This window comes from Hyperolius riggenbachi, chromosome 4, assembly GCF_040937935.1.
Source record: "Hyperolius riggenbachi isolate aHypRig1 chromosome 4, aHypRig1.pri, whole genome shotgun sequence".
NCBI classification, from domain to species: Eukaryota; Metazoa; Chordata; class Amphibia; order Anura; family Hyperoliidae; genus Hyperolius; species Hyperolius riggenbachi.
The window spans coordinates 398,122,111-398,142,605 of NC_090649.1; the positions used below are offsets into that span (position 1 = coordinate 398,122,111).

Genomic DNA, 20,495 nt, shown 5'->3' on the forward strand with positions numbered 1-20,495 from the left:
GGCAAAAAATCTGATCCAGGAAATTATAGACCTGTAAGCTTAACATCAGTTGTATGCAAACTATTTGAGGGGTTACTAAGAGATACTATACATGACTTCATAGTAGAAAATAATCTTATTTCTCAGCATCAACATGGGTTTACTAAAGACAGGTCCTGTTTGACTAACATGCTCAGCTTTTATGAGGTAGTGAATGCTAATATGGATATTGGGAATGCTGTAGATGTGATATACTTGGACTTTGCAAAGGCCTTCGACACTGTTCCCCACAGAAGTCTGGTGCAAAAGTTGAGGATGCAAGGACTGGGGAAGAGTTTGTGTGCATGGATAGGGAACTGGCTAATGGACAGAAAACAAAGAGTTGTGGTCAATGGATCGTACTCAAAATGGGAGACTGTTAGCAGTGGGGTCCCACAGGGGTCTGTACTGGGTCCAGTGCTCTTCAATTTATTTATTAATGACCTAGTAGATGCAGTAGTGAGCAATGTTGCTATTTTTGCAGATGATACAAAATTGTGCAGAATCATCAACTCTCAGGAAGATAGTGTCATATTGCAACAGGATCTGGATAGGATGGCTATATGGGCACATACATGGCAGATGAAATTCAATGTTGACAAATGTAAAGTCATGCATTTTGGTCGTACCAATGGTCTAGCACCATACAAAATAAATGGGATACAGTTGGGAACATCAAACTTGGAGAAGGACTTAGGAGTACTCATCGACAACAAGTTAAATAATCGTACTCAATGCCAAGCCGCTGCAGCTAAAGCGAACAAAATTTTGGGATGCATTAAAAGGGAAATAAAAACTCGAGATGCTAGCATAATATTGCCCTTGTTTAACTCTCTAGTAAGGCCACATCTGGAATATGGAATTCAGTTCTGGGCACCACATTACAAAAAAGATATTGCAGTTTTAGAGCAGGTGCAGAGACGAGCTACAAAATTGATACGTGGGATGGAAGGTCTCGCTTACCAAGAAAGGTTAGATAAACTGGGTTTATTTAGTCTAGAGAAAAGACGCCTTAGAGGAGATCTAATTAACATGTATAAATACATTATAGGGCAATATAATAGCTTGGCGGATGAGCTTTTTGTCCCTAGGCCTTCTCAAAGGACTAGAGGACATGAGCTACTCATGGAGGAAAAACGTTTTAGCCATTTATTTAGGAAAGGGTTCTTTACAGTAAGAGTGGTTAAGATGTGGAATGCATTGCCACAGGAAGTCGTTATGGCAAACTCTATACCTGCATTTAAAGGGGGCTTAGATGCTTTCCTTGCGTTGAAAGACATCCATGGCTACAATTACTAGGTTATGCCTAATGATGTTGATCCAGGGATTTTATCTGATTGCCATCTGGAGTCAGGAAGGAATTTTTCCCATTTGGGGCTAATTGGACCATGCCTGGTGGGGGTTTTTTCGCCTTCCTCTGGATCAACAGGGGTATGTGGGGGACGGGCTGGAGTTGTACTTTGTACTGGTTGAACTCGATGGACGTATGTCTTTTTTCAACCAAAATAACTATGTAACTATGTAACTATCTTATTTTCGTTACAGTTCCTCTTCAAAGGACAACTGAAGCGAGAGGGATATGGAGGCTGCCATATTTATTTCCTTTTAAACAATACCAGTTGCCTGGCTGTCCTGCTGATCTTCTTCCTTTAATGCTTTTAGTCATAGACCCTGAATAAGCATGCAGCAGATCAGGTGTTTCTGAGATTCTCAAATCTGACAAGATCTGCATGCTTGTTTCTGGTGTTATTCAGATACTACTGCAGCTAAATAGATCAGCAAGGCTGCCAGGCAACTGGTATGGTTTAAAAGGAAATAAATATGACAGCCTCCATATTCTTCTCACTTCAGTTGTCCTTTAAAATTGTTTTTCAAGGAAACAAGCTCAAATTGACAGTTGAATGTATGAAAATCTGACTTTTATGCACTGAACAGTAGGTGGTGCAGACAGTGGCTGTTGAACATTAGTGAAGTACAATTGATAACAATATTAGTTGTAGACTGTCCAAATTGTCCTGCTTTTAGTTTACAAATTCTGACCCTACTTACCCCATTATATGGGGCATTAAGATACAAATTGAGAAAAAGAAACATTGCTTGGCAGTGACTAGAGAAAATAAATTACAGTCAAATTGTAGCCCAATTCCCAGATGGATTCAACCAGCAGCAGGGTACTACTACAGCCAGTGTCAGTGCATTGCATCCCCTAAACACTCACACTACCCACTCGCATTCCTCATCCACTCAATCGCCACGCGCTCCATATCCTCCCAATCACTCCACTGACACAACTGCCATCACTGTAACTAAAGACTACTCCTGGTCCGCTCACATTCCATTACTGTAACTTAGTGACTTAAGACCATACTCTCCCAACACTAAACTCTTCCTGATATTCAGTATAATGGCCATAGGCATTGGACTATGTAAACAGATGGACTGAGGCAGCAGCAACAACACACTGGCACTATGACCAGAGGTATTCAGATAAAGACAAACACATCCCAGTACTCCACACACATGCTCCAATTGACATATAATGGCAATGATCAGGAAGAACACAAGACTCTACAGAGGTTGCATTCGAACAAAGACAAACACACAGTAAATCAACATTCAGTGAAATACCACACGTTTTACATTATGTAAACAGCAGCAACATCAGTTGAAAATGCACACATTGTTATACACTCCCATATGACAGAGGGAAAACACCACAACAGGAAATCAGCACAGCTCACACAGCATAAAATAACAGATACAAAACAAAACATGTTGCTGAAAAAAATATTATTATACACTCCCCGAAGCTAACTGCAAATTCCTACAGTATACAACACAGCATAGCTTCACATAATAAAGACCCAGCCGATAATTCCTATGGCAAAAAAGCAACACCATTACCATAGCTTCACATAAAGGGCTTGATTCACTAAACCGTGATAACTCAAATATCACACGTTATCAAATATATCACACCTTATCAAAGATACCACACCTTATCAAAGTTAACATGCCTTATCGGAGTAGAATAGCAAGCGCTACGAACCCGCAGGGGCTCAGGGCAGGACGAGTGCCATTGCCAATTAGCAGGCATAAGTTTGTAGCACTCGCTATGCTACTCTGATAAGGCGTGTTAACTTTGATAAGGTGTGATATCTTTGATAAGGTGTGATATTTGAGTTATCACGGTTTAGTGAACCAAGCCCAAAGTTTGTACCTTTAACGAGTAATCATTTGAATGCATTCCCCAATACCAGAAGGAAAACCCCACACTTATCAATCTACCGATTTAGCATAACTTTCGAAAAACTCATACTTTTTTTAAACAGCTTTCACACCTTGGAGGACATTCATTAAACAGCAGTAAAAATTGCCATGAGAAGGCATTTCATGCAAATTTTACTGTTACTTACGCTAGTTATGTAATGTGCACTGCGTTGTTAGTGCAACCCATGTTGCCTAGGTAACACAGGTTGCATCATTCGCACAAGGCACATTATGTAACTAGCATGCATGGGCACAACAATCAACCCTTGACCCCCCCCCCCCCCCTAATTGCAGGGGGGCCCAGAGGCTTTGGGGGCCCCTCCTCCTCCCTCTCCCTAACCGCAAGTGCAGCCAATTAGCAAAAAAACCTCCCTGTTCGATCACAAAATTCGTCCCTGCCACCTCCTCCCGCCATGCAGAGTAGCAAGTAGTGGGGGCGCCTGTCATTTTTTCCTGCTTCTAGACGCTGCTTCACAGCAGAACACTCTCTGCTGCCATTTTCCAGCTCCCAATCATGTGACTCTCATGGGGTTCAGGAACCAAGGGGGCCTCATGCTATCATTTTTGCAGGGAGGCAAAAGTCTAAGTCTAGTTACGCCGCTGCTAGCATAAGTAATACTATTTAGTGAATCTGTCCCATTGTCCTTTCACATTCACTATGTCTTTGCGTTAAGACATGCGTTTTCTCTGTGTGCAGATTTGTGTGCAGGTTTTGTAACTTTTTCCACCATCATGACATATGTACGTTTGCCCCCCAAAATTATATTTTTAAAAAAATAAACATACCTCCCAACTTTTTAAGATAAGAAAGAGGGACCCTTAAGCCACACCTCTGTCACACCCCTAGCCACACCCCTGACACACCCCTAGTCACGTATACCATAAAGATCCCGTAAGAAAAATATGTTGTATTAGAATTAAAACCACACTGGTCCTTTCTATCTTGGTTCATTTTCCTTCATATTAACATTTGAAAATAAGAAATATATCAATGTAAAGGATGGGAATAAAGTTTGGAGTCAATTAAACACATTTTTTCAGTAGAAAAATAAATATATTTACATAGATCTGTACATGATTCCTGAAAGAAGGACAAATGAGGAAGGAGGATGGACAGGGGGATTGGGTTCCCAAAGAGGGATAGTTGGGAACTATGAAATAAAGAGTGTGCTCAAGTACCTGTACTAAGGCGCATGGGGCCTGAAATGTTACTATTACAAATGCAAGGGAAGCAGCTTGAGTTGGGATATTAGCGTACCGCACGTTACTTTAGCAACACAAATGTTATCCCGGTAGCGTGGTGCACTTACAGTATAATGCACGCTGCTCCCCTGGTATTAGTATCAGTAACATTACCAGCCCTACATGTATCAGGCCCATAGTGGGAAAGAGCCATATCTGCATATGAACTTTTGACACACTCCCTATAGGTTCATACATGTTTTTCCACATAGTGCTAAATATTAAACACTTTCTACACTTTCACTTTGCACTCACAGGATAGCTTTTCCCTTCTGACCATCTCTCTCTATGCAGTGACCACACTACTACATACAATAGAATTTGACACACCCCAATTTTATTTTATGCTTCTATCCACTCCTTTGCACAACTTGCACCCAGCAAGGTGTGCAGCTCGCTGCTCCTCTATGTCACTGCCTCTGTACGGTAGCAAGCATTGTTTTATGTTGGCAAAACCACATTCCATAACAAGCCCACACCACAGACACCTACACATTATAATTGTATGTCTGTCTGACACACATATCCTCTCACAAAGTTCTTGTGGTTTTTTAATTTATTTTTTAACAAATAATGTGTTCATTATACACAGTAACAGCATAACATACTACCAATCCATAAAAAAAACTTTGTAGTCAAACAGTGGTTGCACATGATAACTAAGGATATAGCTAGCCTCTGCATAAACATTAGACAAGGAAAGACAATGTAATTAGGGTACGTGGTAATAAATTGTGAGTAGGAAGCCACACATTGTGAGTAAGAAGCCACACATACCTTTGTCATGTGACAATACAAACATTTATCTCCACACTGCAGACCAGATTCGCTGGTACAGAGTTTACAAGCTCTGACATATTCAGATGGTGTAAACAGAACTATAAATGGCAAGTGCCAATAAAAGTAGAAAAAAAGAAGTGAAAGTCAGAGATAGGAACAGCTTGTGTTGAAGAACAGCAGTAAAGAGAGAATGAAAAAGGTCAAAAACAAATGGTACTGGGGGTTCAATTTCCTCTCAGGTACCAGTCTACCTGTATGTTGATTTATGATATATACTGCACTTGGCCACGCTACACACATGGCATCAGCAGACTGAGCAGTCCCCTCTTGTCCCTACCAATGATACCGTTGGATGTTATTGTCATGTTATTATCATATCCTTACATTGTTTTGAATTATCCTTTATGTATATTATTTGAATGACAAAGAATTATGACTCCCAGAAATGTATGTGAAATGATGAACCGCTTCAAGGGTTGAGTTTTGTCCTCCTGAAGAAGTGAAAGGTTATTCACGAATCACGTTGGGTTATGATATTTCTTGCTCTTTCTATCACTATTGTAAGATTTAAAAACGAATACCCCTTGGAATTGTGGGAACTCCCTCGGGTTTGTCTTTCCAAGTGGGGATCCTCTTTGTTTGCAGGTTTGACTGCAACTTTGTAAATTATAAGCTACTATGGGCCTTATCCTATTCTTGAACTCACCAGCGTTGAGCACTGGTAAGGCCAAAGATCAGGCGACGATAACATCACCTAAACCCATTTAACTTACCACCTGGCAAGGTGTTAAAAAACTGGCTTGGACTATTTTATTGCTAAGTGAGTTTTTTTACACCCTATTGCATTCCCCCTTTCATGCTGCCGTGAAGCAATGCGTTAACTTATACCTGCTAGGAGCAGTCCCAAGGTCCCTAATGCACGTCTTCCAGCACAGTAACCAAGCGTCTGGCAGCCTCCTATATTAAAGCGGACCTGAGTTCAGAACTTCCTCTCTGCTCTAAAATATACGCAACACAATAATAACCTTTAAGCAAAACCATTTCTTTGTTACAGCTGATAATCCTAAACTAAATCTGCACTGTTTCTACTTCCTGATTCATGGAAGCAGACATATTGTTAACCTCCTGTGCGTTCAAATTAGCTTATTTGCCATCTCTGCTATAGCAGTCAGGTGAGAGATCAGATTACAACTTGTGATTAGACACAAATTTAAGGAAGCCCCAAGATCTCCCCGCCGGACTACTTTTGCTGCTCTACACTGCCTGCCGAACCTTTGTCGGTAACACCAGCCCTGTTTGTACCCGTCAGTATGAACCCCCGTAGCACCCTTGGAAATAACCTACTCACCCCTCAGCACTGTCACAAACCTCCATTGCCTGGTCACTGGGACTCCTGTTGCTTGGTAATACTGTGAGCCCTGGCAAAGCATCTCCCACTGGGACTCCCTATTTGTCCACTAGGTGGACCAATGAGTATCATGCTGATTCTAAGCAGCAGCAATCCCACCCATTTTGCAGGTCAAATGTAAACTTCATCCCTACTCATCACTCAAATTCTAAAAATAGCCTTCCCACTGTCAGCTGACCTGAACCAATTTGCTGGTGTATGTTGCTCTGTAAAGAACTACATGCCAGATTTTTAAGCAGAAGCAACATCTGAGCACATTGTCCCCCTCCTTACACCACCTGCAGGAAGTTGTTCCGTTGTGCACCATGCCACTGTCCTTCCTGTCCTCCTCATAGTAACAGAACATGTCTTTCAGCAGTAGGCATGGGACACATCTGTATGCGTTACTGTTATTGTTACGCTGTATTTCTCACAGAACTGAGCTCCATTCTGATGAGTGACACATGCTGAAGGTGTGTACGCACCTTTACCGCCTGTTATCTCTTGCCTAACCAATTCTCCTTACTTATCAATCATCATGAATCTGATCAGTACTCAGAATCTTACATATTCATTTGTGGAAAGGGCTTTGTAAACAAACAATGATGATGGGGGATGAGGAATTTCTGAAGCACTGGAGAGAATCCAGGATGTTCCCAGCCATGAGAAGAGCTGAACTTTACTGACATCATGCAGTAGTAATTTCGCATCTCAGAAATGTTAGATTTTGTATCTCTATTAAAAAATTGCTCTTTTTAAATCTCAGCCAAATGCAGTTCTCAGGGGCGTAACTACATTAAGGTAGACCTGAACTCTTGCACACAGTGGAGTACCTAGGGAATTTGACAGCTGGGGCTGATTATTTACAGACAACCCCCCCAAACAACCAATTTTTTTTTGATAGGAGGGTTGACGGGTTGGGGCGCCGAGCGTGTCGCTGCAAATTTTGGTGGATTTTTGGGGAAATGAGTCATCAGGATGTGTACGGAGCCAACCATTATAAAACTCTACTAGTGTACGCTATACAGTGCTGCAGAAGATGTCAGTGCCATATAAGTACGCAATAATAATATGGTAGGACATTAGACTATGACTATGGTACGATTAGATTGTAAGCTCCTCTGAGGACAGTCAGAAAAGGGGGACATATGAAAGAGGGGGATGCATAGAAGAAGGGGGCAGGGGAATAAAGAGGTAGAGGCACAAGACAGAGAGCCTAGTGGGAGAGGAGAAATGGCAGGAAGACCCCTCACCAGGACTGCAGACATCATCAGTGTTGTTTGACAGGGACATGCTGTTAGTATAAGAAGCCACTAAAATATGTAAAGAAGGAAGGGTCATAGGGAAGACAACAGGGTGGGAGGGGGAGCTGGGAAAAGAGGTAAGAATACCTGCAATCAAGCTAATCTGACTTGCCGGGACCTTGCTTCTCTGCTCGCTACAGAAGTCGGCTGTCAGCATCTGTATCACTGGCTTCTGCAACAGCAGACTGCCTTGCATTATTGATTAATTACTCTGATCAGGATAAATAATCAATAGTCCAGGGCACTCTAGTATTACAGCAGCCAGTGTACATGGCTACTAATGACAGGCAACTTCTGAAGCACTAAACACATCCTGCCACCTCTCCCTGCTAATGTCCCAGCTGCAGCACAGCAGTCGTTCTCTCTACTCACCCTGCTGCTCTGCACATTCACTCACTGCAGGCTGTGTGTAGAGAGGGAGGAGACACATTGCCCACGGGACAGGAAGGGGAGGAGTACTATATCTAGTGTAGGAAGTAGTACAGTCCTGTGCACTGCCTGCTGCTATTTTCCAGAATCTTGCCCAATCTATGAAAAATGTCCCAGGTGGAAGAACACAGTGACTGAGCACCACAGCAGTACCCCTAGCCATTTCTACACCCAGTGCTGTGAGCACCTGCAACCTATGCCACTGCTTGCACAGGACAGAAGGAAGACAGAGAGGAATGTATCCTGTATGTATTTAGATAGTTTAGCCTGTTTAATTCCCCCTCATCTGTGACTAATCACAAGAGTAATTTGATCTCATAGCTGTGCCAGCTCAGGAATCACAACAGCCTCGCCAGAGCAACTCATTTGTAAACACAGGATGTTAACCCCCATGGCTGCTTCCATGAAAGCAGGAAGTAGACACACTGCAGATTTATTGCAGTATTTGTATCGGCTGTAAGAAAGAAATGTTTTTCTTTAAAGGTTAGTATCAGAATCTGATTTATTTCGCCAAGTGTGGCAGTTGTCACACTCAGAATTGTTTGTGGTACACACCGGCATTGGGCATAGTGCAAATTTACATACAGTGAGAGGCAGGTATAGTGCAAAGATGCATTTCCGAGCAAAGAAAAGACATAGAATAAAAAACATACATGCAGATAGTGGTCTATGTACAGTAATGCAAGGGGGCCAGGGTCCCGTGCTAGGGAGTCTTGCTGTGTGAGGAGCTAGAGTTCAGAAGGTGCACCGCTTGGGGGGAAAAAAAAGAGTTCCTGTGTCTGGAGGTCTTGATGGGAATAGTTCTGTAGCGGCGGCCTAAATGCATGCGATTGAAGAAGCGGCTGCCAGGGGGGTGGGGATCCGGCATATTCCTGTTTGCCCTGGTTCTAAGCCTGGATGGAGGAGGTCGAGTGGTGGCAGAGGTGTGCCAATGATTCTTCCTGCTGCGTTGATTACTATTTTTAGACTGTCCTTGTCGCTGGTGGTAGTGCCTGCGTACCATATGATGAAAGAGGAGCAAAGACTAGATTAGATGGTAGCTGTGTAAAAGCTTGTCATCAGCTCCTGCGGCATGCCGAACTTCCTCAGTTCTCTCAGGAAGAACAACCATTGCTGAGCCTTCTTTTGGCATTTGGTGGCGTTTTCTTCCCATCTCAAGTTGCTGGTAATGGTTGTGCCCAATAACCAGACGCTTGGTACCCTGGCAACTTTAGTGCCCTCGATGAAGACTGGATTTAGGGGAGGGAGCTTCCTGAAGTCCACAATCAGCTCAACAGTCTTTGCAGCATTAAGGATGAGCTTGTTACTCTTACACCAATTGCAGATTCACTCAATCTCACTATGGTAGGTGTGTTAGTCCTTACCGCTGATGAGGCCAAGGATGGTGGTGTCATCCGCAAATGTAATGACCTTAACGCAGTCGGCAGTTGAGATGCAGCTGTTTGTATACAGGGAGAATAGGATCGGGGACAATACACACACCTGGGGGCACCAGTATTTGTGGTTCTCTCCCCGGAGAAGCAGCCACCAAGCTTGACTAGTTGCTTCCTGTTGGTGAGTAAAGGCCCATACACACGTCGGATTTCCGCAAACGACGGGTCGTTTGAACGTTCCGTCGTTCGCCCGCTAAATCGGGCGTGTGTACAGACTGTGGTTCGCTTGATAAGCGTGAGTTTGAGCGATCCGCTGGGCGGATCGCTCAAACTCACGCTTATCAAGCGAACGACAGTCTGTACACACGCCCGATTTAGCGGGCGAACGACGGGACGTTCAAACGACCCGTCGTTCACGGAAATCCGACGTGTGTATGGGCCTTAAGTCTTTGATCCAAGCACAGAGAGAGTGATCAACTCTAAGTTGCACTAGGTTGTCATACAGGATGTTCATGGCAGATTGTATTGAAAGCAGAGCTAAAGTCCAGAAAGAGGATCCTGGCGGAGGTGTCAGGCCTGTCTTGATGTTCCATGATGTACGCCAGGCTAATATTGATGGCATTCTCTGTGGATCGGTTGGCTCTGTATGCGAATTGAAGTGGGTCTAGGAGAGCGTCGGTGGCGCCTTTAAGGTGAGTGAGGACAAATTTTTCAAAGATTTTCATGACAGTTGGAGTAACAGGTCTGTAGTTGTTGAGGTCTGTGACACCCATTTTTTTGAGGACTGGTATGATGGTAGACCTTTTGAGGCAGGTGGAAACTTTGCCCTCCATCAGGGATTTCTTGAACATGGAACAGGGGCCAGCTGACTGGCACAGGATCTCAAGCACGAAGGGGACACACCATCTGGGTCAGCGGCTTTCCTGGGGTTCAGCTGTTAGAGGTGCTTCAGTACGTCAACCTCCAGGACTGTTACTGGCACTCAGAGACCGTGGTCCATTTTAGGAAAGGTGGATGCTGGGGGCACACTAGGTGAGGCCATATGGTTTGTTGGATGGTTAGGTCAGAGCTCAAACCTACAGTAGAACTCGTTGAGTTTTTCAGCTAGTTTGAGGCTTCAGGACGCCTGTTGAGGGGGTTGTTTGAAATTTCTGGCTGCTCTGAGAGCCTTCCAGACTTCTCTTGAGTTGTTGGACCGAAGGCTGAGTCCCAGCTTGTAGGAGTAGTCCCTCTTGGCAGCACTAAGTTCCTGCTTAAAGGTGTACCTGGCTATCTTGAATTCCTCTGGTGTTCCAGACTTGTGTGCTGTTTCCTTGATTTTCTGCAGCCGGCGTAGCTTGCCTTTGAACCAGAGCTTGTTGTTTGGATAGACCCTGAAGATCTTTTTGGGAATGCACAACTCCTTGCATTAGCTTATGTAGGGGGGGGGGGGGGGGGCTGAGAACATTCCATTGCTCCAGGCAGGGTGCCTCCAGGGATGCCCAGTCGGTACATTCAAAGCAAGCCTGTAGCTGCAGCTTGCCTTTTTTGGTTCACTTACTCACAGTCCTAAGGACCGACTTGGATGTCTCAAGGTGCCTTCTGTAGGTGGGTATTAGATGTATAAGGCAGTGGTCAGAGTCGGAGTATGCCATTGCTATTGCTTTTGCTATCTTTTAGAGCAGAGAGGAAGTTCCGAGTCCAGGTCTGCTTTAAGCCCGACCCCCCACAGAGACCTGTCAGCTGCCCACCTCCCTTTAAGTATTTAGCTAACCTCCATTATGGGGGGCCTGCTCCTGTAAGTAATGCAGGACAGCAGCAGAGCATTATACACAGTGGCGTAGCTAAGGAGCTGTGGGCCCCGATGCAAGTTTTACAATGGGGCCCCCCAAGCACTCTATACATAACAATTGATACAGCGCACCAAAACATGCCAATGGCAACTACAGTGTCAGAGGTGCAAGAAGGGAATAGGGAACAGCTTGCTAATGATTACTACTGTTCAAAGTATCTATAGAAGTGATTATTATGAGCACAGGACCAATAGAGAGTTAATACTGTAGTTGAGGATGGGCCCTTTGGGGCCCCTCTAGCTCAAGGGCTCCGATGCGGTCTCTACCTCTGCACCCCCTATTGCTACGCCCCCGATTATACATTACCTGTTCCCAGCAGCATGACAGGTCCTCTTCAATCCTTTCGAATGCGGTGCTGTGCTGTGCAGCCAATCACCATGCAGCTTCTGTCCCTGACATGACATGCAGAGACTGATGTTGCAAGGTGATTTGCTGCACCGAGCAGGAATGAGCTGCACTGAAGAGGACCCGCTATGCTGTGAGCAGCAGGTAATGTATAATGCTCTGGATTACATACAGGAGCGGGCCTGGGCCCCTCCATCACGTGGGCTATTGTTACACCCCTGGCAGTACCCCTCCCACCTGGCTTCATCTGTTTTATTATTTTTTTCTTTTTAATAGCTCCTTTTAGGAACTATAATTCCAAGAGAAATCTGAAAGTGTGCATTAATAATTCTATATTTTGTTTTAACCACTCTTGCACAAAACATACTTTGGTATTGGAAAATATCCTGTATAATTGTCTTTTGTTGTTATTGTTATGTTAGTATTTCTCGGAAGAGAGTTACTAGCAAAGGTGAATTATGGCATAGTACTATAACTATAATAGAAGCATTTCTTTACATAAAGCAGACTACCATGAAACATTGATTGGCCAATTAGTGTGACGGGCTCGTTAAACATCTCATAAAACCTGGTGCACTTGGTGCTGCTGCTGCTGCTAAGAGCAATCCTTCTCCCTTTCACAAGGACATGACTTATAATTTTATTATTTAATATGCACATTAATTTAGTCACTGTTTTAAAACTAACTGTAAACCTAAGGATGTGAAGTCTAATGTATTATTATGATTATTATGTGGCTGCTTACAGGATCTTCAGCGATGGCTACTGTGTTCTATTAAACTGTGTCTTGTTTTCTAACTAACAATAAATCATAACGCGTTATATTTGTTCTCTTTCCAGAGTGGATGGGCAGAAAAACAGAACTCTTTGAAAAGATCAGAGAAGGTAGAATTCTTATTATGGGTCTAATCTGGTGTTAAGTGATTGGAAGTTATGACTTCATGCATGACATCAGTCAATGATGCAGCATTTCCATAGTATAAGCGTACATACAGCAACTGGCAGCGTTTTGGGACCCCTGACAGTCGCCAGCGATTCCCAAAAACGCTTTGCCATTGTATCTAAATGTGGCTGAACCCACTAGTGCGATTGTGATTAGGGGTAATCGCAATCTCAGAATTTTGAGCATGTTTGTGCTCAGTGCTGTGTATAGTAGCGCTGCAAAATCACTCTAAAAAGGGGGGGGGGGGGGCTGGGGCTGGAGACCTCTTTGTCTTTTTTTCAACTACTCTGCTGTTTGCTCCATTCTCATGGTTGTGAATGCTATCATGGACAATTGCAAAATGTAATATGCATGCACACGAAACGTACATCTCTACCAGGGTAAAATATACTATAAATTACTTTTTTCCTATGTTGCTGTCCTTAAGAGTAGGTAGTAAAAAGACAGATTTTGGACTAGTCCATCTCATAGGCCTGGTGCACACCAGAGGAGTTTTTCTGAGCGTTTTGAGTTTTTAAATCTGCTGCTAATGTTATCCTATGTGTCTGTGCAAACTGGAGCAATGAGGTTTTGTAAAAAAAAAACATAGCATTACATTGGGAAGAGCTTTTAGAGGTTTCAAAAGCTCTTCCCAATGTAATGCTATGGGTTTTTTTTACAAAACCTCACTGCTCCAGTGTGCATAGACACATAGGATAACATTAGCAGCAGATTTAAAAACTCAAAACGCTCAGAAAAACTCCTCTGGCTTTGGTGTGCACCAGGCCTTAATGAGAGATTAACAACAAATCCTGAACTCAGGTATATATAACAAAATGTCCCTCTAGACTGAATCTACAATAAAATATAACTTTTATTTCTCAAATCATAAAACAAATATAGAGTATGGCCTATAGGCTGCTATGATGTTATGAGCCTATAGGCCATACTCTATATTTATTTTATGATGTAACTTTGCACCTTATCACTAATTGCACTTTAATGTCACTTTTCCCTTGAAAAAGCTTCGTCTAGAAGTGAAACATGTTGGGTTATGTGGTGGGGGGTGTGTGATTTTATAATCATTGGTATTGCCACAAGGCCTGGGCTATTTAGTGACCCGTTATTACTGACAGAGTAGGCCGAGCAATACTTTTAGAGTATGTTTATTGTCAGTCAGACTTTTTTAATTTGAGAAATAAAAGTTATATTTTATTGTAGATTCAGTCTAGAGGGACATTTTGTTATACTTAATGAGAGATTCTCAGTATTGCCTTTCAACTTTATAAAAGCAGTAACTGGAAAGGATCTATGCAAAGATGTCAGCCAGCTACCCTACTCGCTTGGACTGAACAACTACCATTCAAATAAGTGCTTTTGTAAATAAAGAAATAATTGAGAATTCATCATTAGTAAATGGAAAACTCTAAAATTTGACATATCATTTAATACCTACCTGGTACTGCCCTAATGTATTGGTTTTTCTTTCCCTGTACTTGTTACTTGTGTTCTTAAACTCAATACAATTATGAGCTAAACAGAAGCAATGGTAAGACCAGGAAACACATGCAAACAGCACTAACAGTGGCCACGTACTATTTGATCACCGTCCAAACCAGCAATCAATGGATTACACCCTAGTGACAAATTCAATGATGATCAGTTCACTGCCTTTCACCACTTAGTGTTAGATTTCAGTTGAGATAATAAATTGACTTAACCACCACACCATCTGGTTCTGTGTTGTTTTTTGCGCATTACTATTTAGGATACTCCTGTAAGGGTTCAGCCTAAACACTGAAAGCTGCATTTATTAAAGTGGAACTGAAATCTTGCACAGGATCTTGCACAGGGCAGAAGGAAAACAGAGAAATGCACTGTGTCTCTAAATAATTTAGAGAGTTTAGCCTGTCTAATTCCCTCTCATCTGTGACTAAGCACAAGTTGTAATTTGATCTCTGCCCTGTGTCACCTGACTCTCATGGCAGATAAGCTCATTTGAAAGCACAGGATGTTAACAATATGTCTGCTTCCATGAAAGCAGGAAGTAGGAGCACTTCAGATTTATTGCAGGATTTGTATCAGCTGTAGCAAAGAAATATTTTTCTGTAAAGATTATTCTGCTATTGTGTATCTTTTAGAGCAGAGAGGACGTTCTTTGTTCAGGTCTGCTTTAATTTAAAGTGATGTAAGTTCCTGAAACGATGTATTCAGTGCTGTGATTTTGAATCAGGAAAGCCTGAGTGATGCCGGGCAAACACAACTATTTCTCCCTGAAAAGTGCAGTAACATTGCAGCACATGGTATACTAATGCATACGATGCATAGGTACCATCACATTAGAATAGTGTGACATGATTTCTTTGTTTCACCTTTTCTGAATCACAGCTAAGTCAGGACTTTGAGTCAGATCTGATGTAACTTACTCCAGTTATTTCAGAAGAAACTATTTCCACTTGCAAAATGTTGAAAGTATTACATACATACCTGGCAAAACCGGATACACGGGATATGAATTCAATGCAAAATTTGTCACCACAGTATTCCAATTTTATAACCCGTATTGAGAAATCCATGTGAGGCATTTTGATAGCAGCAATCAGCCTTCCTCAACCTTGGCTCATACTATAGTGGACCAGTAACCTTCCATATTGTACGTTTGTACCTGATCACGCCAGAGTCCTTTTCTGAGTCCTCGGTCACTCCGGAGCAGATGTGTTTCATTCATCTGATGGATGGCAACAAAACCCATTGTCTGGAAAAATTGTTTTGTTCACAGTTTTTTCACTGGAAGGAGGAAGCATTGAGAGTCGCTGTGAAGCACAAGTAGTGAATTGCCCCTGACCCTGTCTGCTTGTTCATTACTGAAATGGCACTGAAGTGTGGTGTTCAGCATTATTCAGGTGCTCCGGATTTGAATTCGATGTGAAGTAATGATCAGATTGGATAATTTTTTTTTTTTATTACATCTTATGACAATTACCGTACAATTATTATCCACATACTCCGAGGCGTATTTAGGGATAAAAGCACCTATGGCCAACACTGAAATTGTGCCCTGGGGAAAGGAGGAGGGAGGCACACCCTTCAAAAATGTTTAAGGTGTAGACTCAAGGTGAAATAACACCGTCAGATAAAGCTTAACTTTCTTCATGCTGTCCAGCATCGAGTCTCCCAACTCTGAACTAATCTGCTCTTCTCCCTGCCCCTCACCTCAAGTGATGTCGGAGAGCAGGGTTGCTGCAGAGACCCTGACAGCTGCTCAATCTCTTAAAAGTAAGAGGCGCCTGTGGCACGTGCCATACCTGCACCCTTCTAGATACACCTCTAGGCATACTCTACTTTGACTTTTTCTTTATTTAGTCCAAAATGTTGGATTTGGATTTAAAATTATTTAGATATTATGAGAATTATCTCCTTCTACTGGTTTAATATGTAAAATAATAGGAAATTGGGAATCTTTATGCATCTGCTTTGTTCCAGGCCTGTCTACTTAGGCGTTTTCCTTTAATCTGTGTTTCTATTCTGTAACCTTTGATCACAACCTATCGTTACATTAATAGTAAATACTTTCTATTATTGCTATTATCCATAGAGAGACTCTGAAGTGATGAAGAGCGCGTTCATCCAGGCATACCACGACACAGCTTACCCTCTTCTGGAATCCACCTTTCTGCAGGAACCTCGATGGGCAGATGATGAGACAGAAGCCGCACGTTGGAAAGCTATCGCTGACTTCCTAAAGCAAAATAGGGAGAAAGATGGAGCCTTCAATTACCTGCTGTCCCCAGACAGTATTCACAAGCCATTTGACATGTCAGAAATCACATACGATTTCCTTGATGCAGCAAGAACGTCTGCGGTCACTGTATGATTCTATGGACATAATAGTGATGTGGCTGCGCAGGGTTTCTGAAATGCTCTTGTGTGGTGTGTGAACTGTAAAAATTTATTTATATATGGAGTGAAATAATGTGCACCTTTTTGTACCAATAGCTTATTATAAACATTTTTGTATGCATTGTGTTTTGTTGTAGTTTTTCTTCCAAACAGACGGATACATTTAAATGCAGACAACCTATCATCAACAGAAATCAGAGTGAGTCATTAGTCTCCCTCCCTCCCCCCCCCCCAAAAAAAAAACCCCGCCAAATTTAGCAACAAACGCAGCTCCTATGGTTCTTTTTCACTTTAATACTACTGACAATCAATTCAGCTGCTTTCATTCGATGGGCATTGTGATTTGTTTTAATTGAACTGACGAGTTGAGAATGATGATTATGAGTGTTCTTAAAGGAATACCGAACTGGGGCGGGGGGATCAGATTTACTTACCTGGCGCCTCTCCCAGCCCCTAGCAGTCTATTAGGTCCCTTGCTGTAGCTCAGTCTATCTGCGTGCCTCCTCGATCTCTCTCCCATGGTTGGAACATTCCGTGCTTGCACAGTTCATAAATACTTAAAGGACAGCAAAGTACTGGATAGATTGCAGGGGGCGGGAAGAAGCCCCTTAAAAGTAGATCTGATGTCAACCTCCCCCACCCCACACCCAGTTCAAATATCTTTTTTTTTTTTTTTTTTTTTTAATTGAATAAGAATTTTTATGGCATTGGTTTGAATTAAGTTGGCCATACATCAGGCGACTTGGCAGCCAATCGACCATTCGATTCGATTATTATCAAATTGCATGAAAATCAGTGTCGCCAAGTGCATGCCAAACCGACAAAGCTAACAATTTCGGGACAAAAATTGGTTCGCATTGTCAATCGTGCATGCTGCAAGATGTGAGGCCGATGCTGGTTGATCAGCGGTATGGCGGCCGATTTCGGAATGAGCGACAAAAGCCCCTTCACTGCTGACATAATGTATAAATGTGCCCCCCCTGCCCCAGTGTGTGCATTTATATATTACCTGTCCTGTGGCAGCCTTCAATGGTGTCTTTCCATCTATGCGCCACCAGCGTGTATGCGGCTGTTAGAACCCGGAGAGATGGACGGACACCATTGAAGGCAGCCACAGGAACAGTAATGTATAAATACACGCACTGGGGGGTGGGGAAACGACACATTTATACATTGGGGCAGCAGCGGGGCGGGCGTGGTGGGCTCAGCCGATTCCCTGAAGATTTCATACTGAAATCGGAACGGGAATCAGCCTGCAGTATATGGGCAGCTTCGACAAAGAGACAAATTTATCTCTAATCAGATTTGATTAGAGATACAGTAAATGTGTCTCTTTTTTGAATCTGCCCCTAATCTTCAGGTGTATGGCTATCTTTACTTATTTTAAACTTTCAAATTATTTCTTAAGTATCTTTAAAGAACAACTGTTAGCCATATGCCCCCCACAAAAAATACATATATAAGTAGATAAATGCTTGCTCTACTTACATATCAGATGTAATGCACTGTCCACGTTTTGGTTTCTTTTAATTTTCAATTTATATTATTTCCCTGGCAGGGGCCATCTTGTGCCCTCCAGGTTAAAGAATCCCCCTCCGCATTCCCCTCCTCCCCGCACTGATTCAGAGCACAGCGGGGAGGATAAAGGCAGCAGGCACAGAGTCGCCTAATGTATCCAAGTGCTGGCGTTCCCATCTGTTCTCTGCATTACCACCGGAGGCAGTGCAGAGAGTATAGAAGGGAACTGCAGCGCCTGGAACCATTATTCAGGAAGTCTGTGTGCAGCTCCTTTACCCTTCCCCAATATTCAGCACGGGGAAGAGGGAGAATTCTGCGGGCGGCAGATGCAGCAGAGATGGAGCCCACATGCCTCTGGAGGAGGGGGGCCGAGGACAGTGACAGGAGACAGCCTCTGGTCCCCCTCCCTGCGCACTAACACGGCTGAAACATAGAGAGTGAAGGGGAGAGCAGGCGGCCAATCACAGCGCAGAGAGGTGAGTGACAGAGGCGTCAGCCAATCAGGCTGATACAGCATAACATGTCACTTCTCTTTTGCGTCTGTGTTAGTCTGCGTACCATCTTATAGCCTTGGGGCATGGGGAGAGAAGGAGCACAGTAAGATTGATTTTAAAGTTTGGATTTGCCTGGTTAGCATCCTCTTGACTATTGTAACAGCCTGCACTAGAAAATGAATTTTGTATTTAATGCCTAACAGTTACTCTTTAAGAATCATTGTAAAATGAATAACTTATGAGGATTGTATTTGAATCTGTAGAGATATGTCAAGCATAAGACCATTTAACAATACAGGTGACTTAATTATATTATGCTATGAAATAAAAATAAAATATGGTCATTTTTGCCTGTATGAACAAAAAGTCTCCACAACAATCCGACATTGCTGGACTCCCCTGTGTGCCATATGTTAAAAGTACCCTCTGTCCTTGCTACCAATTAAAAGACTAGGAGAAAGATCAGTAGCTCTGGCAGCCATGCCTTTCTTCCAGCTAGGGGTTAAAGGGATTGAGTAGCAAGAACATCACACACTTTCAAAAAGTTATGTTGGGAGGTTGAAAGGCTGCATTGATGCGACAACCACCTCCATTAGCCATTGAATATCCAGATTGAAGCTGGAAGTCTGTATGTCCATGTGAGTACAAGAATGTTTGGAGGCGGGGCCTGCCATAGTCTTACTAAAGCATTGTAAATTAACTAAATTCTTGGAGACAGATGGAAGGTAACTGATGGTGGCAGCAGGTGCATTAATTCCTAACGACAAATTGGTTGTGACTAGATATGGTCTAAAGGTGGCCATTAACAAAACCATTATCCAGATGATAGTTCGCCTCATTTCGGTCATAATAGCGATTGGAAACAGACATTCAGGCTGCTAGTCAGTTCGATCAGATTAATGGTATCGATCCGTTTTCGCATCGATTCCATCAATCGGATCAGTTAGCAGTTTTCCGTGCATTAGTGGACCCGAAGTAAATTCCCATCAATATTACAGCTGAATCGGACGATCGAAAATCCAGAGAATTGTATCGTTACTGGCCATCTTAGGGAGATAATAATAAGATCAAAATAATATCACCTACTCCTGCATTTTATTGGTCCAATCCCAATTTGCGTTAATTTGCATACAGTATGCATCAACTCAAAATTCTTATCTCATTGTCCATCTGTAGTTATGACAATAGCAGTTTGTTTTATTATCCCCTCACCACCACTTGGCAGATCAGGTGTATGCCTAGGCAGCCTATGCCTCAAGTGATTGCAGACTAGTGCCATTCAAGCTTCTGGTCAGTTCTGGAAATTCTACGTTGACTGCAGATTGTAATAGATTCTAATTTGAAATAACATTCTGTTACTAAAGCAATTGTGCAATACAGATCTGTGTACTGTATATAACAAGTACAATGTCCCTTTAATATTAATGAAAATGAATGAGGCCATGTGATAACTTTATCTCCTGTTGCAATTACAGTATGCAATTTGTCCAGCTGGTGACATATAAGATATTTGTAGCTTTGATACTATCTTTCTTAGTGTTATCAGACTGGAGTCATATTGTTTGGAAGAACATTACTCAAATACAGGATAGGCTAACAATATCAAGAGCAGCTTGCTCATTTGTGCAACAGTTTTTTTTGTCTGTTTGACTTTTAAAGAGAAACCATAACCAAGAATTGA

The 20,495-nt window shown here is 42.6% G+C and overlaps 1 protein-coding gene across 2 annotated transcripts in view; it reads left to right on the forward strand.

Annotated features, from left to right (window-relative positions):
* NPHP1 (nephrocystin 1) overlaps positions 1-16,924 on the forward strand; it is a 111,551-nt gene extending 94,627 nt beyond the window's left edge. For both annotated transcript variants that reach the window (XM_068232259.1, XM_068232260.1), the window contains 2 exons: positions 12,821-12,865; positions 16,498-16,924. In XM_068232259.1, the coding sequence (XP_068088360.1) occupies positions 12,821-12,865; positions 16,498-16,776 (324 nt within the window). In that variant the 3' untranslated portion in view covers positions 16,777-16,924. The remainder of the gene's footprint in view (positions 1-12,820; positions 12,866-16,497) is intronic.
* Positions 16,925-20,495: the final 3,571 nt, after the last annotated feature.